The sequence below is a fragment of the Diadema antillarum genome, unplaced genomic scaffold (genome assembly GCF_040938485.1).
Source record: "Diadema antillarum isolate AM-2024a unplaced genomic scaffold, OU_Dant_1.0 seq00000955_RagTag, whole genome shotgun sequence".
NCBI lineage: Eukaryota > Metazoa > Echinodermata > Echinoidea > Diadematoida > Diadematidae > Diadema > Diadema antillarum.
In genome coordinates, this window is record NW_027271803.1 from 29813 (window position 1) to 56681 (window position 26869).

General features: G+C 38.6%; 1 protein-coding gene and 1 pseudogene across 1 annotated transcript in view; both read left to right on the forward strand.

Moving 5' to 3' along the window:
• LOC139741815 (broad substrate specificity ATP-binding cassette transporter ABCG2-like) overlaps positions 1–26869 on the forward strand; it is a 113118-nt gene that overhangs the window by 11003 nt on the left and 75246 nt on the right. The window contains 1 exon segment of the mRNA XM_071652401.1: positions 17427–17579. Coding sequence (XP_071508502.1) covers positions 17427–17579 — 153 coding nt within the window.
• On the forward strand, positions 7205–8822 carry LOC139741826 (uncharacterized; annotated as a pseudogene).

Sequence of the window (26869 nt, forward strand, 5' to 3'; positions counted from 1 at the left end):
CCGTAGCCTTTAGCCAATGCTGTCTGAACGTATATCTCCTGTGTGTCCGAATCGAGACCAACGCGATACAACAACGATCACATTCCGGGAGGCCCAGGAACTGCTGACGCAGCTCGCGCCGTAGATCACTGTTGCAGACGCCATCCTCAAGTGGGCACGTTTAGTCTACATTCAAGGCAGCATGTATTTGACCCTGAAAAGGACCGTCCCAGTCCCGACATTTCGGCAAGCATGTTCTCAAAGGTAATTGAGGTGAAAATCCGGTTTAAAATACCCTCAGGAAGAATCAAAGGGGCTTTAGGTTCAAGTCTGCTATCATTCACCATGCCCATACCTGTGAACACAGGATCCTTTGGGATGAAAGCAAACTCATCACTTAAGTCCCCAACTGTCATTTTAGGAATCCTTGGGGACAAAATGACATGCTTGCGCCCTAGCCCTCCAGGATCGACACCCCTGCATATGAAGAGCTTTTACATTTTTAGAATTCAGATGAAAATATCTCGTGAACACATTTACGATGGAATACGGGAAAATTTCCATCCCAGAAGTGTATTAAATCTATGGGTAACACCCTCCGTTTATTGAAAGTTTCTCCTCCCACCTACCCGATGGAACTTTTGTATTTTTTTAACCGAAGTAACAGACCTGGAGCACACTTTGAATGAAACACTTGGAAATCTGTCAATCTATAAAAGTGTACTAAGGACCGAAGGGTGTGTGGGAGGGGGTATCCCGCTCCTATGCGAGACAGATTTTGCGTTTTCCGGATCGAAATTCAGCAATTTGGTACACACTTTGGGTGAAATATTTGAGCAATTTTGTATCAAAAAAGCAAAAATCTTGATCTGCGTGTGCGAAATCACTGTAGTGTACCAAATGTATGGAAGTTGACGGGAAGACTGTGTGGGAGAGGGTAGTCTTCTTCCACCTAACGAAGTTTTTGCATTTTTAGAATTGAAATAAAACAATCTAATGCGCGCTTTTGAGGAATGATCAGAAAATAGTCAATCCCCAAAGCGTGCCAAGTCTAATTCAAATGCATAGGAACAGAGTAGAGAAAAAAGATGAGGGAACTTCTGAATTTATTAGATTTGAAGTGACAGATTTGATGCACATTTTGGGATGAAATATTCTGCACTTCTGCACAAAGTGTATTCAGTATATAATAGGCGATGAAATGAGAGTGTGAGAGAGGGTATCCCCCCACGTGAGGAAGATTTTGCATTTTCAGAACTGAAATTCAAGGATTTGGTGCATAATATGGGTGAAATATTTGTAGAGTTTTCTATCAAAAACTGTATATGCGTTATATGGGTAATATATTTAGACAGTTTTCTATCAAATCAAATCAAATGAATTAAAAAAAAAATTTTCCTCATTTTTGGAATCATTGGGGACAAAATGACATGCTTGCGCCCTAGCCCTCCAGGATCGACACCCCTGAATACCAGGGAGCTTTTACAGTTTTAGAATTAAGATGAAAATATCTCATAAACACATTAATGATGGAATCTGGGAAAATTTCAATCCCAGAAGTGTACTAAATCCATGAGGGAAACCCTCCGTTAATTGAAACTATCTAGATATCTCCTCCCACCCACCCGACGTAACTTGTGCATTCTTTTAAAACCGAAGTGACAGACCTGGTGCACACTTTAGATGAAAAATTTTGAAATCTGTAAATCTAAAACTTTATCTAGGAGAAACGACCGAACGGGGAGGGTATGGAAGGGGGTAGGCCTAGCCCCTTCTTACGTGAGGGAGATTTTCTATTTTTCAGCATTGAAATTCAACCATCTTTGGGTGAAATATTTAGACAGTTTTCTATCAAAAAAAAAAACAAGAAAATTTCCACATCTCGGAAAGTATGAGAAGGAGCAAAATGATATGTTTGCCCCCAATACTTTTATGGGAGAACCGTACCTCCCTCCCGCCATCGACGCCTCTGAATGTATGATATGAGGGAAGTTTTGTAAGTGAAAGGGATAGTACAGTTTTGGTTGAGATGAGAAATAGGCTTTCGAATTTTTGCAAGATACCAAGAAAACACTTATGATATAGCACAGAGCATACCATTTTAAGAGGAATTCAAAGTTTATTTGATGAAAATCGGGTTTGGAATAACTGAAATATCCACAAACAAAGTAAAACAAAGCGATGGTTACAAAGTGTGGGTCCCACACTTTATTAGAATCGTTCTTTTTTGGATATCTCAGCCATTTCAAAACCAATTTTTATCAAATAAACGTTGAATTCCTCATAAAATTGCATGCTCTTTCATATTTCATATGAGATTTCTCATTATCTCACCTAAAAATGTTAGAAACCTGAAATTAGGTCTCAACCAGAACTGTACGATCCCTTGAAAGATCTGCTGCACACTCTTTGATAAAATAATAGGAAATACGTCAATCTCAAAAGTGTACAAAGCCTATCGGAAGGGACCCAGCGGGGAGCTTCTGCATGTTTGTGATCACATTTCAACGATCTGGTGCATACTTCCGGCGGTATGTGGACAATTATCCATCAAGAAAGTTCGAGATTTGTCCTCATATCGGGAATTGTTTGGGGGAAACAAATGATTATGTTTGCCCCCAACATTTCCAGGGGGTGGGGCAAATACCATTTGCACCCCCGTAGGATCGACGCCTCTGATCATCCCTGTGTATTCCCATAGATATATCCTGACTGAGTCATCAGTGTCATCGTCGTTTGCTCAGTGATTCAGGAGGAAATTAAGGGGGTTCAATTATGGTGGCAGTTTGTTTGTTTGTTTGTTTGTTTTCGTACGTAATTTACAGATGGTACCGAGTTGCACGCGTCATAATGCGTGTAGGCCTATATTATTTGACGTTGTCAATGTCTGGACCATATCTTATGTCTATATTACTATTTTCGCGAGCGAGCGAAGCGAGCGAGCGCTTGAGGAAATTATGTATACATAACCTAAAATATAGAAAACTATTAAGCTCTGTTAGCTCTCTGAAGGCGGGCGTAAAAACGTAATGCAATATGCCCTAAAATTGATACAATCACATTTCTGCTTCTTTTTTTTTTCCAAATTTCAGGGGTAATGATTGTACAAGCCATCAGGCTCCTCCATTTCTGGGGGGGGGGATGCATTCCCCCATCCCCGGGATTTACGCTCATGGCATGAATACAATACACCATGTAGGCATATATCATTTAACGTTTTCAACGGCTGGATAATCTTTACATAATCTGAAATTATCATGATTAATATAAACATTCGATTTTTTTTAAATCAAACTGAATCGTCACACTGTGATGGTTATGTTAAAAATGTACAAGCAGTTTACTATTCCTTTCAAACTTCAACATACACATACATTAACTTCCAAATTCTGGTGAATAGATAGTATTTAGATAATCTGAGACTATAGCATAACTATGAAATATGTGAAAATCATTTTTTTTTCTTCTTTTGATTAAAGAGATACGTCACAATACGTCTCAGAGTGAAAACAAGACTGGTTCCAAGAAATGGTTAAAAAGATAGTGTCAGCATTATATTACTCAAGCAATATAATGATAAGACCTATTGCAGCGGGGTAAACGGGAGAACATACAACAGTTAGCGGCGCACCTACTTGTAAAAAGTGTAGTTCGTGAGCCATGATAGATCTACGTTCAGGCCCTGTCCCTGGAAGCTCCTTGTTTGATTGTTTTTAGTTCTTTCATGTGTCTTTCTTCAAAGGCTTCCATGTCCTTGTATAAAATGCAACATTGCAGATCTGTTAGTGTGTGATTTGTTTTGTTGAAATGTTGTGCGACTGGATGTTGTGTTTGACTTCTGATTATGGTGCTTTTGTGGTTGTTGAATCGTTGTCGGAAGTTTGTTGTTTCTCTGATGTAGACAGCCAGGGGACATTGCTTGCATGTAAGGCTGTAACTACGTTCTTGCTGTTGCAGTCCCCTGATGTAATTATGTAAAGATTATCTATACACTAGAATTAAAGTTAATGTATGTGAATGTTGAATTTTGAAAGAAATAATGGACTGCTTTTACATCACCACCGCAGTTGCTTCTTCAGAGGAATTACTTCTGTATCAGTCGTGCCAATTTTTTTATGTATGCTTTATACTCACTGTCATTTCATTATGACGTAACATTGCACTGTTTGCCAGGATGCGCGCTGGGTGTTAGGATGCCTAGTATATACATATACATATATGATTTTTTTTTTACCAGTAGTGGCCAGAGGCAAGATTACGAATTATTTTCACAAGCTGCCATTCCCACATGCGACAAATTAGACAATCAATTTGTGACCTCCAAGATTGAAATCCACAAAAAGAAGGCCAAAATGACTTCCCACTTCTCTATACATGGCTCAAAAGAGAAAGCTCTGAGCTTTACAATGATATGTAACATGTATGGAAGTAAAAGAGCTTTTTGAAATTATGGGCTTTAGTTTTTAAGTTACTGACAGCTGAATCCTGATTGGATAATACTGGTTGCCATGGCAACAAGAGAAAACTTTTGTTAACGATAATCGATAAACTTTTTTTATTGCATCTATAAAATTTTAAAAAAATCAATGTTTGGAAGCAGTAGGAGGCATTTTGGGGGTTACCAATCACCTGTAGGCATCCGGTTACCATGGATACCATGCACAATATTATACCTTACAATGTATCCCATTGTACTGCTGACATCTCTAGCAACATGTACATATATAGTTTTATGGCGTTTTGATGAATTCTTCATGAAATAAATGCAAAAACTGTGATAATTTTGCCATTTTCAGTGCCCCAATAGCGACAAGCGTCACCACCCTAGTCTAATTTCTAGCCGTTTTTATTTCGTCTGTATTTCTGTGAGTTGTAGCTTGTGCATTGTGCAGAAGCCCGTTGTATTGCGCTAAGCCTAGTGAGGGCGCATACCCAGTGATTGAGAAAAAAAAACGGTTAGGGCGTCGCAATCACTTGGTATGCGCTCTCACTCGGCTTGCTACAACTCGGAGAAATAAAGACGAAATAAAAACGGCTAGAAACTACACTACACCGACCCCAACTTGGCATGAAAACTTAGTTTGCAGGCAAAAACCCTTGTTTGTCGAAGAAAAAGTCTGCGTGCGCTAAGACTACTACACGCACCATTGGCACTTGCGCCTGTAGCAGCGCGCGTGGTGCGTGTAGTAGTCTTAGAACGCGCAGACTCTTTTTCGAAGAATAAGGTCTTGTCTCAACTAAAGTGGCCTGTAAAATTTTATTGATACCACAATTTGGAATCACATACTACCTAGGGGTGTTCCAGAGGGTCCAACCGACCACCCCATGCAGTCAAACCTTTTCTGCGGGGTGGGTTGAACGAAGTCATTTTTTCTGGGTCACTGCGCCTTGACTTAAAAGGCAGTGGATATTTTGCCAACCGTAACTAGGAAAAAGAGGAAGCAGTCAGTCGTCACGCCGTATGCAAATTAGGCATAATGAGGTTTCGTGTGCCAGTGTTTACTCGATGAGCATGACCGTCTCGCGAATTTGAGGTTTCACGGGATTTTGCGAGACTCTGTACAAGCTCCAAAACAGTTGCCATGCAGTTAGCGCTGCTGTGTATACGATTTCGACATGGTGGTGTGAGTCCAATTACCCGTTTCGTACTCTTTATTTTGATATAAAATTTGTCCATTCTTAAAAATATTTTCAATGTTTAATCTCTCGTTAAATTTACCTTATATTTTGCTCGTAGTTTTGATGTATTCGAAACATAAACCTCTATTTTGCTGGATCCTGACTGGTATAAAACTTTTCATACTCTAATTTTTTTTTTTCAATTCGGCAGAGAAAGCATGTACCGATACTTGTTGTAAAAATCGAAAAGATGCAATATCTGTAAGTTACTTAAAAATTCGTTCAAAAACTGACTAAAAAGAGACTCGCACCGGAAGTTGCGATCGCCGAAGTCAAGATTTTTCCTACATATGGCGCGAAGCTTGGCGTGTCCTTGAAAGTATTTCGTTTGCATTCATAAAATAGAGCTGCCAACATTGAAATGCAATTATCAGGAAGATTGTTCAATGAAATGCTTCTGATTCTATGCTGGTTCATAATTGTTCATTTCCAGAGAGTCTTCTGTGGAATCGGGAGTACCCCCCTCCCCCCCCCCCCCAAAAAAAAGGGGGGAAATTAACATTTTAAATAATCACCCTGAAAAGAAAACGAAACTGCTTGCTTCATGAATCCAGGCCTTCGGGCTCTAGAATAATAATAATAATAATGATAATAATAATAATAATAATAATAATAATAATAATATGTGACCGTGCACCTCAAAACGAACATAAAGTCGCACACACTGATTTTGCGTGAGGACTGAAAACAAGTGAAATGGGTCAACCTAGCCGAACTTGACTTTTTCATATTTTCTGAAAGAGCAGGTCTTCTTTTACATCATGCTAAAATTTGGTATCATAAAACGGGCAGGAAAGTGTGTGTTTTAGCAGTTTATCTCAAACATTTTTGATAGAATAGTGTGATTAGGTGTGTCTTCAGAATCCCTTTTTCATTTCTGAAAAACCTTGTCCACACTCTTCACTTTCAACTCTAATAACTTTTGCAAGGATTGTGCTACTGCTTTGAAAGTTGGCATTAATTATGGACAGAATGTGGTAATGAGACATGTTTAATTTCAGTTTAATCTAATAATCCCTTCATTGTTTTTACTCCAGTGGTTTACTTCCTGTTTTTTGTTCCATTCATCGCACAGCCAGCACGGTTTGGTAAAGATTAAGCGCTTGAATAGACACTGTACTTCAGAGCCTCTTTTCTCAGTTAACACTTTTTCTGAGGTTGTGCTTTTTTTCCAATATTTAGATTGGTTAGGAGAGTCCATTTGATTTGAGTTATACATCATTTTAAAGCTTAAAGTCTGTTCTTTCAGAATATGTCTTAACTAAAAATTCATGTCTGGCGACTTTTTGTTTGTTTTGAGGTGCACTGTCACATATAATAATGATAAAAACATGTGGCATGATTAATAGTTCATCAAATTATTTAAGATTAACATTCATGCAAATCACCAGTAGTCCCCAGCTGCAGCTTCCAAGTTCCAGTTAAAAAACTGACTGGATATTCTACAATGGATCACGCCTTTGTTTTGAAAACTTTAATTGATATATATTTGTCTAAACGCAAGCGAATTTATTGTGCATTCATTGATTTTAAGAAAGCCTTTGATATGGTTGATAGGGTATCACTTTGGCATAAAATGTTGAGGTCTGGGGTGGATGGTAAGGTCTTTACAGTTATAAAGAATATGTATGCTCAAGCCAAATTTTGTGTATTAGTAGATGGTCAACATTCTGAGGCTTTTCGGTGTAATGCTGGTGTACGGCAGGGTGAAAATTTATCGCCTCTGCTTTTTGCATTATATCTCAATGATTTTGAATCGTTGAGTTTTGGAGTTGCCGTTTCAAGGGACTGCAGTTTTTGTTTGAAAAAGTTTGTGTTGATATTTTAGACAAAGAAATTAATGAGGATCTTTTTATACATTTATATACATTGTTGTATGCAGACGACACTCTTATTTTAGCCGACAGTCCAGAAGAGCTTCAGTTGGCTTTGAATGCATTGCATCGATATTGTATAGATTAGAAGTTAAGTGTCAATACTACAAAAACTAAAGTCCTGATTTTCTCAAGAGGCAAAGTACGTAACTTTCCATTGTTCAGTTTTGGTGAAGACAAACTTGATGTAGTGGATGATTTTGTTTATTTAGGTATTCAATTTAATTATAATGGAAGTTTTAAGAAGGCTATTTCTAAACAGGTGACACAGGCAAGGAAAGCACTTTTTTCTATGTCACTAAAGGTTCAGAAACTCAAGCTTCCTGTGGATATTCAATGCGAACTGTTTGATCAGTTAGTGTTACCAATACTATTGTACGGGTGTGAAGTTTGGGGTTTTGAGGATTTGAGTCAAATTGAAATTTTTCATAGGAAATTCTTGAAATCGTTGTTATGTGTACATAAATTTACACCAGATTGTATGGTATATGCAGAAACCGGGAGAACACGACTGGCTAATACTGTTAAATATCGTATGGTTAGCTTTTGGCTGAGGATCATAAAGGGTTCTTCTGCTAAATATTCATTCAGGTTTTATACACTCCAAAGATTAATAAGTCAACAGGACACGACTTTTGTGTCTAAGTGGATATCTCATATTGAGGAAATTTTAAACAATGCTGGTCTTGGTGTTGTATGGCTTAGAAAAGGGGAAGGATTTAGAAATAACTGGATATTGAGCACCTTGAAGCTGAGATTAAGTGATATATCTAAACAGGATTTGATGGCAAATGTTTGGTCAAATAGAGTATGTTTAAATTATAGGATTTTTAAGACGAATAGTCTCTTTGAAAGGTATTTAGTCCAGTTGAGTAGGAGGGATAGAATTTCATTGAGCCGTTTTAGATGTAGGTTAAGTTGCCAGTTAATAATAGAAGATTTGTACAGTCATTTGATGAAAGGGATTTTCAATGCCCTTGTTGTGATAGGCATGAAACGGGTGATGAATTTCACTATGTTTTCGTATGTCCCTTCTTTGAAAAGGAAAGGTAGTTATATTTAAGCAATCATTATTTGGTTAAACGTCCTTGCTCATTCCACATGTCCAGATTATTTTCATGCACGCATTTAGGACAGCTTAAAAGATTAGTATTATTTGTGAGGCTGATCATGTCATATTTTGCAAATTTGCAGAAGCCTGAACAAGTTGAGTGTACTGTAGTCAAGAAGGAAAATATTGTAACTCGTAGTGGTAGAAAAATTAAGCATCCAGTGATACTCGGTCTCTAGTACATTTTTTGTAGTTGTATGTCACGATTGTTTGGTCGTATGGTTCATACGATTAGTTAACCTTGCTTGCCAATTTGTATATCACTGTATATATGTTAAGTAGGTATAGACTATTTTATATACATCATTGTAATATATCACAAACATGTATTCTTTGATATTGTTATAACCATATCTTGTATTTATGTGTTGTACTCTCATACCCCGGAATGGGGTCGGAAGAGTCGAATAAAATCTAAATTAGAATTAAAAAATAAGTGGATAAATCATAATCTAGCGGACATATCATCAAAACCAGAAATATAATTTGAAGGATTGAGAATGTCCAAGGAAAAAATAGACACAGGGTTATATTATTTATTAAACCGTAACTTGCCAGACAACTTGATGTAAGACTAAACATGAAAAGAAAATCACGATGGAACATTTCAGAAAAGAAAAGGCATGAGAAACATCGTAACACAAATATTAGTTTACGGGACTAAACCCAAGTGTTTGTTTGTTTGTTTTTTACAACGTGTGAAATTGCTGACGTGCTCGTATCTGCAAGTAGTCAAACAAATGACAAATCCATACGAACACAAAGTGGCGATAACGAATCCTTAAATAATTATCTACGAAATTTTGACAGAATATGAAAGAATAAACCTATTATATACACGTTTAAGCCGAGTTTCAGTCTTCGAGATCCGACACAGGAAGTAAAAAAACCACTGTAGCAGACGATGTGATGACGTCGTGCGACCGTCGTTTCTGACCAATCACGATCCAGCATTGTACGAAGGTGTGACGTACTGTTGTAATTTGCTGGATCCCATGAGTTATAAAAGACAGAGTGACTTGATTTTTCCATATTTTGAAAATAAGATAATCAAGTATGCTACTTATTTAGTTTGAAAGAGATGCAAGGTGGTTAAGAACGTATTTGACCCACTTCTTTCGGGTTTAAATTTTATATCTTCAACGCGTGAAATTACTCGTGTTTTTACCCTAATTCCCTTTCCAGTATTATCAAATCATTGTCATTAAATTAGACCTTGAGCTTTCTTCTTTCATTTAATGTAAAAATGAGCTGTAAATGTTATGCTGGGGCTGCACAACGATAGTTTAAAAAGAACACTGCACAGCTAATTATGTATTCATGACAGCTCCGAGCGTGCATACGTCCTCCGCGCTCTGTGCGAGATTCGCACGCCGTGACGACTGACTGGAAGCAGCGCTCTCCCCTCCGAGTAAACTTTAGGGATTTTTGCGTTCTTTTCAGAAGTCATTTTCATTTGAGGGATATTTAATAGTTGCCATTACATCGTATAAATAGTGCATCGTTTAGTTCGCTTTAAATGTGACCGCCCACCTCAAACCCCACAAAAGTGGAACTAGATCATTTATATATATATATATATATATATATATATATATACATATATATATATGTATATATATATATATATATATATATATATATATCAAATTGATATCATCAGTGTGACGATTCAGTTTGATTTTTAAAAATCGAATGTTTATATTAATCATGATAATTTCAGATTATGTAAAGATTATCTATACACTAGAATTAAAGTTAATTTATGTGTATGTTGAATTTTGAAAGAAATAATGCACTGCTTTTACATTACCACCGCAGCTGCGTATTCAGAGGAATAACTTCTGTATCAGTCGTGCCAAGTTTTTTCATGTATGCTTTATACTCATTGTAATTTCATTATGACGTAACATTGCACTGTTGCCAGGATGCGCGCTGGGTGTTAGGATGCCTAGCATTGATGCGTTAAAGCGCGCATCCTTGGTAACACGGTTGCAATATATTGTTATGGCTTAATTTTGTTATTGTTCTCTCAGTATCAACACTTGAGAAAGGGCGGCGAGACGCTCGAAAATTTGTGTGAAGAAATAAACCGTTGGTGAATACAGCATGAACTTTGTTGCAGCTTTGTTACTTATCTTTTTATCTTGCCAACACGTGGACTACCTTATCAACATGGATATTCTACATGCGAATTGCCTCCACGCTCGAAGGAAAACCGAGAGAACTGTGACAAAACTAGCCCAGACACATTCGGATATATTTTTCCTTTCTACAACGAAGAAACTTGGCCTGATACCGAAAGGATTTCGTCTGAAGAACCCAATGCGATCAACGTACAACAGCCAGCGTGCTACCAACATCGTCAACAAGGCCTCAGCTCTTCTGAGAAACGCCGCTCTCAAAGATTCCTACGAGAGGAAAAAGCGTTTGACGGAGACATCACGAAAGCAGAAAGAACTACTCATCGACATCCTCCGTAGCGAGAACTCTGACGCGACAAGAGTCATTACACAAATAGACTCGCATTACAATAACCACCTGAGAATATGCATGGCCCGCAAAAGAAAAAAGCTGGAGAAACTACGCGGTGAGTTAACATTCCTTACTGGTTCACGTACTAGATCTCCTGCTAGTGACAGTGAGAGGAATAATAGGCCTATAGTTAACTTATCGAGTTGCACTTTGTCTGAAGGGGAGGAGAGCGTACTTGGTCTCCGTATGTCTTTCTGCCCTAACAGGCGACTCGATAAAGTGCAACTGTGTGCAGACACTTTCCAGTTCACACAAAAAATCCGCCGAACCGAACTCCGCGCGGCAAACAGGTGCCCAGAATCTGAGGCAGTGGCAGAGGAAGAAGAAGCGTCGCAACCTAGGCCGACGAGGAAACTAGTCTATCAAAAGCGACGCCCTGCTGTCCCCAGCGGAAGAAACCCCTTCATCGACTCGTTTGTGAGCAATGTGGAGAGACACCTCGACAAGCTGCTGAAGGAGACTGAACGGGAACCCTCATCGAACATATCACGGAAGCAGCAAGACGCCATCCGATCCCTGCGTGACAACGCTGACATCACGATTAAGCCTGCTGACAAAGGGGGAGCCGTCACCATCCAGGATACAGCGGACTACATCACCGAGGCGGAAAGACAACTGTCCGACACTGGATTCTACAAGAAGCTTGACAGTGACCCTACGAGCTTGTTCACGAAGGAAGCTGAGACTCTTTGTAATAACCTGAAACATATCGATAAGAGAGAAGCGAAACAACTTGTACCAAGTAAGCCGGTAACTAGTAGATTTTACACATTACCTAAGATCCATAAACTTCCGACGATGGTAGCAAATGCCACTGACAAAAATGCTGAAGATTTGGAAACTTCCGAAATTACTGAGTTATCGAGAGAACATAAGATCATTCCGCCTGGACGGCCAATTGTTTCCAGTGTAGGTTCACTTACTGAACCGATGTCAGCTTTCATTGACAAGTATCTACAAGGGGTCTTACATAACATCGAGAGCTATGTAAAAGATACCAATGATTTTCTTAATAGACTCGACAACATTCAGCTTCCTCCAAATTGCACTCTAGTCACTTTGGATGTCGTCAGTCTGTACACGAACATTCCTCACTCCGATGGGGTTAATGCATTGCGTAGATTTTTGACCAAACACGACCCTTCTTCTGACATGCCCATAGAAGACATTTGTCGTCTTGCCCAGTTCATCTTGAAACATAATTACTTTACATTTGATGATGAATGCTTTCTACAAACTCAGGGTACTGCCATGGGTACAAAATTTGCGCCAGCATATGCCAGTATTTTTATGGCCGTACTCGAGGAAGAATTCCTCTCGAAAGAAACTCTAAAACCTAGCATGTTCGTCCGCTACATTGACAACATTTTTCTCATTTGGCCCCATTCTGACGAACAGCTGTCGGAGTTCTACTCCAAGCTCAACATGGTTCATCGCGACATCAAATTTACTATGGACAGCTCTAGGTCAGAAGTACACTTTCTTGATGTGACTATCCGCAAAGAAGGAGGGAAGCTGAACACGTCTGTTTACCACAAACCTACAGACAGACAGACGTATCTTAAGTACAACAGCTTCCATCCTAATCATATTAAGAGGTCAATTGTGTACAGTCAAATGCTCCGCTACAGACGAATCATTTCTGATCACAAGGAATTTCTGGATGCGTTAGACATTGTGCAAGCAGGTAGGGACCGCGCGATAGCAAAAAGACGCTCATCCTTACTACATCATGATAATCTGAAACCCAAAGACTCACACACACGCAAAGTCTTTGTAACAACATATCATCCCACATCACAACAGTTCATGAAGGAAGTGAGGAAAGAATGGCCTACTCTCAAACAAGTCCAGTCGGTAGCTCCCGAGTTAACAGCACGTCCCTTACATGCACAACGACAGCCACGCAACCTGAAAAGTTTGCTTACACGATCTCGAGTCAACAGAACAATCAATCCTACTGGAAATCATAAATGTGGAAACAAACGATGTCAAATATGCGCTCACCTAATCACAGATACAGATATCAAACTTGGCTCCGGCCACACCCTCCATCCGACGTCAGGGGACTGCAACAGCAAGAATGTAGTATACAGCCTGACATGCAAGCAATGTCCCCTGGCTGTCTACATCGGAGAAACAACAAACTTCAGACAACGTTTCAACAATCACAAAAGCACAATCATTAGAAGTCAAACACAACATCCAGTCGCACAACACTTCAACAAAACAAATCACACACTAACAGATCTGCAATGTTGCATTTTATACAAGGACATGGAAGCATTTGAAGAAAGACACGTGAAAGAACTAAAAACAATCATCCGCACACGAAGCTTCCAGGGACAGGGCATGAACATAGATCTATCATGGCTCACGAACTACACTTTTTACAAGTAGGTGCGCCGCTTACTGTTGTATGTTCTCCCGTTTACCCCGCTGCAATAGATCTTATCATTATATTGCTTGAGTGATATAATGCTGACGCTCCTTTTAACCATTTCTTGGAACCAGTCTTTTTTCCACTCCGAGACGTATTGTGACGTATCTATTTAATCAAAAGAAGAAAAATATGATTTTTCACGTATTTCATATTCATGCTATAGTCTCAGATTATTTAAAGACTATCTACTCACCAGAATTTGGAAGTTAATGTATGTGTATGCTGAAGTTTGAAAGGAATAGTAAACTGCTTGCACGTATTTTGCATAACCATCAGTGTGACGATTCAGTTTGATTTTAAAAAATTGAATGTTTATATTAATCATGATAATTTCAGATTATGTAAAGATTATCTATACACTAGAATTAAAGTTAATTTATGTGTATGTTGAATTTTGAAAGAAATAATGCACTGCTTTTACATTACCACCGCAGCTGCGTATTCAGAGGAATTACTTCTGTATCAGTCGTGCCAAGTTTTTTTCATGTATGCTTTATACTCATTGTAATTTTATTATGACGTAACATTGCACTGTTGCCAGGATGCGCGCTGGGTGTTAGGATGCCTAGCATTGATGCGTTAAAGCGCGCATCCTTGGTAACACGGTTGCAATATATTGTTATGGCTTAATTTTGTTATTGTTCTCTCAGTATCAACACTTGAGAAAGGGCGGCGAGACGCTCGAAAATTTGTGTGAAGAAATAAACCGTTGGTGAATACAGCATGAACTTTGTTGCAGCTTTGTTACTTATCTTTTATATATATATACAGGGTGACCCACCAAGAAACGAACACCAAAGATCTTTAATTACAGCAATATTGTTGCAAACATGTCATTATTTTTGCATACTATTGGAAAGGCCATTCTTTTTCCAACAAAATGACACCAAGTTCTTTAATTTTGGTTAATGCGTTATGATTTAAGGACCATTTTTGTGAACCCTTACAATTTTCCAAATGTGATCATTTTACCCTCTCAGAGATACCGAAATCAGCGATAATTCGGCTTGCCATAGAACCAGTAGCGTTCACAATGTGTGGAATGTGGACAACAGCTCTTTACTGTGAATGGAAGAGAGAGTGGGCAGGGCGGACGGTGTGATTGTCATTGTCCGTTATCATTGTGAATGAGACGACATGTTGGGCACAATGAAATGCTAAATCTAGCTGGAAAGTAGCGAGGTTAATTTAAAGGCATGATTGGTAGTGGCGTGAGTTCATGAGTGGTTTAGGAATAAAGGCCGTACTTTTAATTGTAAGTATGCATTGATAAATACAGTGAGTATCTATGACTGGATTAGTAAAACTTGAATCATACCAGGCAATTTGTACAAAATGCACACTAGGTGGTTCTGTGAACAGGGGTGCAAGTACACGAAGGGCAAGTTTTGTTCATCACCATTTTTTTTCTCTTTCGAGCTTTTCGTCGCTAGCATGGAAAATAAAATATTCGGGTTATAAAGAAGCCGGGTGCTAGTGGATTTAGCCGAATTCAGGTCCCCCCCCCCTTTTTTTTCAAAATCCTTGATCCGCGCCCTCACCAGATAAGCAAATTTATAGATATCTTGATAATTAATTAATGATCTTCATTATGCTTGATTTTCTTTATAGTTTTCATCCATCTGAACATCATTATAAAGGTCAGAGATCTGAGATTGAGAATTTTTAAAATCGGTCAGCCACATTGTTAAATCGTGTCTTCAAATTTCTTGCGCCTGCTCGGAGATTTCTCAATAGACGTCTCAGAGTCGTAGACTATAGCGGAGACATCTCTGCAACTGCAACTGCAACTCAGGTCTGCCTCTCACAAAAAGTACATTTTTTTTTTCTACATTACAATAGTATGCTTTAGAGGGAAAAGAAGATGTGAGTGAGTGCTGTGCGAGTGCAATAGGGGAGTTGAATGTTTGTGTTGGGGCCATTTTATAATATATAATTATTCGTCAGTATATCGGTACAATAACACTAACCAAAACATAAACAATATCATATCAATAATTATACTTTATTTTACTAATTATATTGAGTTAAAATATATTTCTTTAAACTGGCTTTGGAGGAAAACAGACATGTTCATGTTTTTAGGGAGTCGGGTAAAGCATTCCTTGTATCAGGTCCGTGATGCCTCACTGACCTTTGAGCTGTAGGTGCTATCTCAGCACCTCTCATAGCTGGTATTTGAAGCAATGGGGCAAAGCGAATTTCGGCTGGTGTGACTTCCATAACGGCTAGCAGTCAAATGAGAAAAATCGAAAGTCGGCTCCCAATTTACAACTTTGCCCTATTTCCTCATACTGTCCCCATAGCTAACTCTTGTTGTCCACAAGTCATCCTGATTGTCCGCGTTCATGATTTAATCATTACTGGTGTAATCCTAGATGTTTCGGCGCTGCCCGGCTACGATTAGCCTATTCCGGGGTATTTCGCGCTCTTCCGGAGTGATTTCTGAGTGATTCAAAGGAATGTCCGCAGTCAGTCCGCGGACATTCCGCGGACATACCTAGGAATGTCCCAGGACAAGCCGAATCGCACACTTTTTCCGCGTCTGACGCGGACAGGGTGCCGAAATGACAGAATTTGCTTCCGCAACCCTTCCTAGGCTTGTCCGCGCCCTAGTGGACCTCCGCCCTTATAAGAGAGCAGGTATTTGGGGATTTGAGGATTTTTACTTTTTTGACCCTTTTATAAGTTTATGCATTGAGTAATTTTAAAGGTATGTAGGAAAGGTGTAATTTTAATACTAAATAGTAACATTTTAGCATTTCAACCAGGCCTTTTGCCCTTGACCTTTGACCTATGACCCTAAAATTCCCAAGAAAATCACTTCCAAGAGGCAAAACATGCATAAATATACACGTTCTAAGTTTCATTATGATACCTTGAGCCACTTTTGAGAAATAGAGGAAGTAAAATTTAGCACTTCTTGCTTGACTTTTGACATTTTGACCTTCAACCTTTTGGCAACAAGCTTCCAGAGAATCCCTATTCGGTGATACATGTACAAATGTATATACCAAGTTTCAAGAAAAATCCTGCAGGTATTGCGTAAATATATGAGAAATAATTAAATTTTGAGGGGTTGACCTGGACCATTGACCCCTGACCTTTGACCCCATGACCCCTAAATTCCCTAGATAATCACTGCCAGTCTATGCATGCATATGTTTTAAGTGCCATGAGGTTATCTTGAACATTTCCTAGATATGGAGAAGAAAAACTGATTTTTTTTTTTTACATTTTCACTCGACATTTGACCTTTGACCTCATGACCCAAACCTTTCTCGAGAAAATCTTTATTTAGAAGGACATATATACACTAAACTTTAAGAAAATACCTTCAGGCATTGCATAGTTATGAGGGAAATAGTGACATTTTGAGCATTCGACCTTGACCTTTGACCTTGAGCATGTGCGCCCAAAAATTGAAAGACTTCTCCCACTCATACATATACATGCAAAGTTTCATTATGGTTGTTTAGTGACGCTGTCCACAAAATTTATTACGGGCGGAAGGACAGACGGACGGACAACCCGAAAACAATGCCTCCGGCGACACTTCGTGGCGGAGGCATAAAAACTGCTAATACTTCGATTTCGTCGGTTTTGTTTTAAACCGCCAAATTTTGACATGGGGTAGAGAAATGAATACTCCCGTCCAGAATAAGACAAACTATATATATTTGAGTCTGTCAAACGAGGTGACATATTTTGGTTCATAACAGAGAATCATTATTTGTGACTTTTTATGGGTTTAGAGCTCGGCGGTTACATTTACGTTTTACACCTTCTTTCGACTATCACACAGGATGATGTTGTCATGGGTACGCTCACTATCAGGGAAAACCTGTCGTTCTCCGCAGCACTTCGTCTACCAAAGACAGTCAACAAGAGAGAAAGAGGAGACCGTGTGATTGACATCATCAAGGAGCTCGGCCTCAATCACGTTGCCGACAGCAAAGTTTGTTCACACTCTGGTTTCTCACTTATGACCGATAATAAGTCTCTAATAAGTGGTTTTTATTTCTCCAAAATCATACGTGCATATCGTGATTTATGTAGCAGGGTCCATAAGGGTACTTCTGCTGAGATTGTTTAGAAGAGGGAACAATGCGTCTACACTCATATGATACGGTGTCAAAAAGGTTATCCTTTTTTCCAGCACCTAACCCATGTTCTTCTCTGTTTAACAATGTCACCAGGGATTAATTATCACTACATTGTCCGCTCATTATACTAATCTCATTAAGTTTTAACAGCGTATAATTTCCATTTGTCGTATTGTAACCTACCCAAGCTTTGACTGGTTTCATAATATCCAATTAGCATTGCATTTTGATATTCAACTTCACATTCAAATCGGATTTAAAGTTCATGTGAACAGGTCGCTTAAGCTCCTTATGATTTTTATATTATTATTTATTAGTCTGATGACCACACCGATACCATCAGATAGCCTCACTTGCTTTGTCAGAGATTTATTCCACCAAACAGATATTTTTTTCTTCTTTAAGCGTGAAACTCTTTGTCGCTTAAATACTTGATTTATTCAATTAGATTGAATTCAGTTTATTGCATGATCGCAATCTTTGAGATCTCGATCTTTTGCCAGTGTGAATTTGAATTCACGGCGAGTTAGCCAAGTCGGTAGCGCGTCTGCCTCACGATCCAAAGGACCTCGCTTCTATTCCCGGGTCCCACTGAGTAATGTTGTGTGTAGTCATACCATTCCCTCTAATAAAAGGCAAAACACTCTGTCCCTCAGATAGGACATAAAATGGAGATCCCGTGTGTGAGAGAGTAAGATCCAGCTTCATTTACTTATTGCAAAGACCAGGGAGTTTAACCCTGTGAAGTGGTCCCGCCTTACATCCAACTGGACCCCATGGAAGACCAGCTATTGCAGTTGAATATGGGCTATCCAGCCGTCTTCTCAGACGGAAATGGAAAAAAAAAATATCCAGTACAATTATAATAATTGTTCATGCTTACAAATGTGTAATCACATGCATTAAAAAAAAGCAAGGATGTTAGGAACCAGAAAATAGCATGGAATGACAGTCGACGTCTTTTTTGCTTTTTTGCTTCTTTTGTTTACGTCCCAAGCCCTTGAAAAAGACCGGTAACTCGGTCGAAAGCTCTGGAGAATTAAAGGCTATTAGCGAACATACTGCAACGTCTACGAGTAGTCATCGCTCCGTCACACGTATACATAAAAATACCCACAACGTACGAGGCCGAGCCCACTTCAACTATATATATATATATATATATATATACACATATATCTTGGAATTTTCCACGTGTTGGACTTCGAATGTTGTAATTATTAGAAGAAAGAGTCTCAAGTACGCCATGGATCCAACGATTACAAAAAAATCTTGTAATAAAAAAAAAATTGTAATCGTTGGATCCATGGCGTACTTGAGACTCTTTCTTCTAATAATTATATATATATATATATATATATATATATATATATATATATATAGACGATGAAGACAAACAAGTTGACATAATGCATTAGAATCCAACTTCATTTATTTGTAAACGAAATTTTCGACCCTTGCACGGATCTTCCTCAGGGTAACAGTGATATTTGTATTTGAAGCTCAGCACAGAAAAATAATAATAATAACAAAGAAACGCGCCTGGTTGTCAGCTTAGAGTTTGAGCTAGCAACCAACACGCACGGTTGTTAGCTCAAAATTTGCGCTATCTTCATGAGCACAAAATCCTTAAATTCAATTATGACGTAACAATGTATCATAAAATGCATAAGAAGTAAGACATATGACATTTTCAAATCAAACTGATCGTTTACCAGCCGCGCAAAATACATAGCAATACGCACGGTTGTTAGCTCAAAATTTGCGCTTTTTTCATGAGTGCAAAATCCTTAAATTCAATGATGACGTAACAATGTATCATAAAATGCATAAGAAGTAAGACATTAGACATTTTCAAATCAAACTGATCGTTTACCAGCCGCGCAAAACACATAGCAACCCGAAGAGAGCATAACGATTAAAATATACAGATAAAACATTCTAAAGGCATGTTTGAGTAATAGCTGGTAAACTTTATCAAATAGGGCCTAAATTGTTCTGCTCTTATTCCAACACGCGGATAATAATACCATTATATATATATATATATATATATATATATATATATATATATATATATATATTGTTACGTCAAAATAACTAGACATCACTAGACATCAGCGTACTCTTTCTTCTTCCTTGCGTACGCGCAATAATGACCAAAACTTCTCGATCTTTGGATCGAGAAGTTTTGGTCGACGAAAGATCGCGAAAACTTCACATTCTTTTGTCAGTGTGATCGCGGCTTTTGTCAATGTGTAATAATTTGTTGTCATGGTAACCGTAATTTTGTTGTTGTTGTTGTTGTTGTTAAAAAATATTGTGAAGTGATATAACCCCGTCGGCTTTTGAGCGTTTCACTTGAAGTCTTCCTCTTCTGACTGCTGTAATATTTAAATGTCCAAGCTTCATCTTTCGTCAATGACAAACAATGTGTTGCCGTGGTAACTAGTGTTATATTAAAAATACGAAAAATATTGTTGATTGAGCTAACTCCCTCAGTTCTCTGAGCATTTCACTTTAAATTTGGAGCATGTTACTGCTGTAGTATATACATGTATGTGCGAATTTTGTTGTTTGTCAGTGGTGAACATTGTGCTGCCGAGGTAAAAGCATTTTTCTAGCTATCTTAGTTTTTTTTTAGCATTTGATTTCAAATTTGGCCTATGTGACCAGTGTAATATTTACATGAGCAAAATACTTCTGTTGTTAATGTGAATCACTGCGTTGCCATGGTAATAGCAATTTTTAAATAAAGGACATACACAAATATTGTGGATTGAGCAAACTCTCTCCGGTTTAGGTGGGGGTATCAATCACATTCAGTAATAATTCTAACCTCGTTTTTATACCAACTTTTAAATAGATAGGCCTAATAACTAGCGGCTTAAGTAGCTCTCAATGTACATTTTAAAAAGTTTAGACGATTGCGATCAGTAGAGATATATATTTATTATTCACCATGGATTAGTCATATTCAGTTTTGTTATAACAACTCTTTATATTAGAAAACGCTGTATAGGATATGAATATCACAGTTGTAAGTCGAAATAAACAATGAAAGAATGCTGAGTAATTATTCAGCAGTATCGGACTTTAAAGAAATTTGATTTTGTACCAAAATATGTTGACTTTCTTGCTTATATGAGCTGTACATGTTCTGAACAAAAATTGAAATGAAAAATAAAGAGAATGGAGAATAATAGCTCTAAGATGAATTTTCAATTCAGCAATTATTACATACATTTGCTTAATATTCAAGGAATAACTGTAGGGCTTCCAAGGTACTACTACTTGAAAATGTGCTAGATATTGGTTAGAATGACATAGGGGACGGCAGTAGGTGTGGTGAGATAATGAATGAGCATATTATTTCCTTGTAAAAATACTCTATGGATGTGTATATATATATATATACACGTAATATAGTAGTTGTTCCGCGTATTGGCAGTACTAGAAATAGCAATAATAAAGTCACAACAGAGGAATGCAGGGAATTCATTAATAGCCAATCTTGATTTAATGAATAATCCGAATTTTCGAGGAACCTTCCTCTTCTTCAGGGATGACAGTGCGCACTGTCATCCCTGAAGAAGAGGAAGGTTCCTCGAAAATTCGGATTATTCATTAAATCAAGATTGGCTATTAATGCATTCCCTGCATTCCTCTGTTGTGACTTTATTATTACACGTAATATATATATATATATATATATACATGTATATATATATATATATATATATATATATATATACATCATCGATTCATTATATTCCTGCCCATATTACCAGAATTTCCTGGTGAAAAAGAAATTACCATAATTCTGTGTGAAATTCACTAACTAGTATGGTAAACAATTCACCAGAAATTTCTAGTCAATTTTACACGTGTCAGCACTAAACTTAAAATAACTAAGAAACGGGCAGATTTTAACACTTTTGTGTAGGTTACCTGCGAACTCTGAGACTTGGGTCAATTTTACACGGATTATGTTGTATCTTTAACATTGTGTTTTTTGTGTGGATGTAAACTTTCTATGAAAACAAAGCATTTGGGGATATAACAGACTCTTTTCATCATGTGTGTTACAGAGGTAGGATAAGGCATGCGCAATTTTTGGTAAGACCGACATTAAGTTAATTGGAAAGTGGTGGCGCTATCACGTAGACGCCTACACACCTCGTTTGTCTAAATATTTGTTTTAATTTATATGTTTGTGTTTATCTATTTTATTTATTGCAATTCTTTATCCAGAGTAGCCTGATCAAGCATAAAATATAATAAACGGCATAAAATAAACAAATGCATTTCAAAACGATATAAAATAGTCACATACATCAAGTATTTAAAGAAAATGATATCATACAATCATACAGATTTAAAATAGACTAGCTGCCGGTCTTCCTCAGAGCTCTGTTTTCGTAAAAATCTATGGAACATGAACAACTACATCAACAACAGTAACAACACCATCAATAAGAGAACAATTTGTTTGAAAATGAATACTACGAGTAATCGTGGCAGATTAACAACGGGACACGTGATACTGTAAAATATAAAAATGAAGTGAACGCATATGTACGAGTATCTGGAAATACGATAAAACAAAAATAACATTCAGAAAGAAGAGAGGAAATTATTCAATATCTCGTATGGCGGCTGCCACTCATCCCGCTGTTCTACCGCAAGGAAATGAGGGTGTCTTATGAACAGGGGTCTGTTACGGCACATTTTGGTAAATCGGCACATTTTGGTAAATTACCAAAATGTGCAAGTTACCAAAATGTGCCGTCACTATGTCACGGCACATTTTGGTAACCGTACATTTTGGTAATTTACCAAACTGTGCCGATAGTGCACCTATACCTGACGGGATTAACTGTTACCAAAATGTGCAGTTAAAAGTGGATTTGCCTGCACATTTTGGACAATCTGCACATTTGGTAACTGAACTTAAAAGCCATGGATGGGCTTGACATTTAAAATACGGTCAAGGAGTTATATGGTCCTGCTGTAAAGACAGGCAAGACACTTACTTAGCTCACCCGAGCTGAAGGCTCGAGTAAGCTATTGCGATTGCTTTTCGTGCGGGTATGCGGTGTGACCTGCGTGCCAGGTGCGTGGGGCTGAAGGAATTCCTCTAATGGAATGGCAGAAGTACCACAGAATGTCATTAATTTGGCCGCATACGGGGACTGCGAAATACATGCGTGGGAGTTGCCTGCGAGGTGCTGCGACTAAGGGCCTCCTACTGGTGTTTTGCGTGTACCTCTGCGGGCAATTCCCACGACTCACCCGGAAAAAGTATTGGTCACGCTGTAAACTTAGCTGCGGGTATAAATCGACTTGCGTGCGCACCTCCGGGCAAATACAGGCGAGATACGCGCTAGATACTGTCAGGTGCGGACCAACTGCGGAGAGCTCCGGGTAGCAAATTTGATTCCCCGCAAGTCAAACTTCCCCAGATACGGTATGACAAGGCCTTGAGCTTGTTCAAAATATGTTCCGAGTGAGTTGCGGGGGTACACGCAGAACACCCAGTAGGAGACCCTTACCGGCAGCACCTTGCAGACAACTCCAACGCAGGTACTTCCCAGTACCCGTAAGTCGCTCGTAACAGAAAACGGATCGGTTTCAAAGTTCTCACGCAGGTCAAACGGAATACACGCAAGTAGAAGGTAAGTAGCACGCGTCTAGCAAATAAGACACAAGTGCGAAACTCGTAAACATTCTTGTCCGTCCGCAGAAAATTTTCCTGCGTGCTGAAAAATCCCTACTTGCAACAAGCCCGCGTAGCTTGCGTGCGACTTGCGAATATCAATTTTTACTACCCGGAGGTCCCCGCAGATGACCTGCACGTAACAGTACCTAGCACGTTTCCCTCCCGTAGTCGCCCGGAGGTGCGCACGCAAATCCTTTTTTACCCGTAATCATGTTAAGGCCTTGTCACACCTTTCCGGGCAAGCTACGCGGGCTTGATGCGTGTGAGGATTTTCCAGCATACCGGACAATTTCTGAGGGCGGACAAGGATTTGGGCGAGTTGTGCATGTGTCTTACTTGCTGGACAACTCAGAAATGTATCTGAAGGAATGGTAGAAGTCCAACAGAAATGACAGAATGTCATTATCTTGGCCGCGCTGTCCGCATACGGGGACTGCGAAGTACCTGCGTGGGAGTTGCCTGCGAGATGCTGCTCAAACCTTGGCTGCGGGTAAATCGGACTTGCGTGCGCAGCTCCGGGCAACTACGGGTGAGATAATTTTCCTGCGTGCTGGAAAAACCTTACTCGCAACAAGCCCGCGTAGCTTGCCCGGAAAGGTGTGACACCGCCTTTATAGGCTGTCGAACCCATTCGGTGGGGACAAAAACAAACTGCACTTAAAATTTGTTTTTGTGATGATTGTGGAGGAGCAGAAAGTTACCAAAATGTGCCGTCAAAGTCCTGCACATTTTGGTGAATTTACCCAAATGTACAGTTACCAAAATGTGCCGTACAATAGTTACAGCACATTTTGGTAAAATGTGCCGTAACAGTGTCCCCTTAGTTGTCAGTGCAACGCTTTTAATTGTCCTCAACACATTTTAGAATCCGTTCATTCAATCGTGCAACATCTGCTCCTTACAGGGATAAAATGTTTGCTTCCTTTCAATATTGTGGCCGAAGCGCTGGGAGAAGATGGGAGAAGAGAGGTCATGGGATATTCCAAAAGTGGGTCTCGTCAATTGATCAGGGACAGGAATTAAGCAACCTCTTTACGTGTGTTTAAGGTAGTATTCAAATGATGCTATGCTATTTATAAAGCGGGCAGGTTCAGGGAGCGTATTCCAGTTTTCTGAGCCTGCATAAACAAAGGATTTTTGATGAAAAGCTGTACGACACTTTGGGAGTCTTAAAAGGAGTTTATCTGTGCAACGGGTTACTCTTGACGACACATCGTCGACAAATGAGAATTTCTCATAAAGTATAACAGGAGACAGTTTATATACACATTTGTACATCAAACAGCAGGAGGACCTGTGAAAAATTTGGTGCAACTGGAGCCAATTATATTTTCTAAAGACCTCCTCAGAGCGGGATTCCCATGAACAATTCGCTGTCATATATGCTGCTCTTTTGTGCAGCCTGTTTATGATATCATACTTAGATTCTGATCTGCCAGGCCATACATTGCAGCAATATGATATACTAGTGTGGGGGATTATGTATCCCCAGTATAGTCTCATCAATTGAGAATCATTAAAGCAGTGTTTAATTATGCCGATAAGCCCTAATTTTTATTTCATTGTTTGCGCTACAAACTCAATATGTTTCTTAAAATCTAAATTATGATCAATGATTACACCAAGACATTTGACTTCATTTAGGCATTCCAATGCATGCCCATTCATATCAATTGATAAATATTGATCAGGAATAGAATTCAATCTTTGCCTTGACCCAAGTAACATTACTTTCGGTTTTTTTAAATTCAAAATTAACCTGTTTCTTCTTATCCATGCTTGGGTTTCATTTAATGCCGGGGTGAGTTTACTCTCTACTTCTTCTTTACATTTGCCTGGTACTGACACAGTTGTGTCATCGGCATACATGTAAATTGAGGCACTTGTGACATAATGTGGAAGGTCATTTATAAATAATGAGAACAAAGTGGGGGCTAGAATGGAGCCCTGTGGGACACCTATGTTTGCTTCCTTTGTTGAGGATATTCCCTTACCAAATGAGACGAACTGTTTGCGGTTTCTTAAATACGATGCAAACCATTTCACACTGTGTGTAGTACAACCGTATGTTTTAAGTTTAGCTAACACAATAGAGTGATCTACGGTGTCAAATGCACGGCGTAAATCAATGAAAGCAATTCCGTTCATGTTCCCTTGGTCTACGTGGCGGGACCATTCGTCAACCATACAAAATAAAGAATCTCACAGGAGTGGTTTTGACGAAATCCAAACGGATTTAGTGATAATATATCATATTTTACCAAATATTTCTGGAAGCTCGAAGCAACAACTTTTTCAATACTTTTTGATAGCACGGAAAGAATTGCTATCGGTCTATGGTTGTCCACACAATGTTTATCAGCTGACTCTGGAATGGGTTGAACTCTTGCTATTTTCCAGTCTAATGGATACGCTCCTTCAGTGAGTGATAGATTTAATATATGCACCAGTGTACCTAAGACATTAGGGGCATTGATTAATCGTTTACGGAGTTTGACCGATATGTCATCATATCCTGTAGCTTTCTTACACGGAAGTTCATTTATCATTTTTACAACAAAGTGTTGTGAAACAACGGGTAAATCGTACTTGATATCTTTCTTCATTTTTTCTTCATATCTATCGTCATTAATTTCTTGCACTGAATCATTAACAGAATCAATAAAATGATTATTAAAACATTCTGCAACATCGTTGGGTTCGGAGAAATCTTTTCCACTTACCGTCAGAGTTATATTTTTGCTTCCTTGTTTATTGGTGATACTCTTTAGCACTTTCCACATTGCGTTAGAATTTGACTGATCGCTATTTATAAGAGCTTCCATATAATGGAATTTTGCTTTTTTTTAGTTCCCGTTTCACTTCTTTTTTCAGTGATTTGTATTCAATCCAGTGAGATTGGGAAGATGTTTTCCTAGCCTTTTTATGAAAATAATCACGCCGGTTCATTAAGGCAATGATTTCTCCGGTAAACCAAGGGCATGGATTGTTTCTCAATCGTTTCCTCTTATAATGATGGGATGTGCTCATTAACAGTTTTCACGAGTAAGGTATACCAGAGTTTCCATGTTTCATTTGTTTCACACATACTACAAATAATACTGAAGTTTTCCTCAGACAGAGCCTTATAAAATTCTTCACTGTTTAAGTTTTTGTAATCTCTCCATACAATGGTATTTTCAACTGATTTGGGGCTCTCGTCCCCATTCACAGTGAACATTAAGTAATGATCACTAAATGACGTAGTAAATACTCCTGAAATACTGTGATCATCTGGATTAGTGCAGAATATCGAATCAATAATAGATTTAGAGGAACGTGTTATTCGAGTTGGGATATCGACCAATTGATAAAATAAAAATCCTGACATTATCAACTGCAGATTATTTGAGGTACCATCATTCCTGGATGGGGTCATAT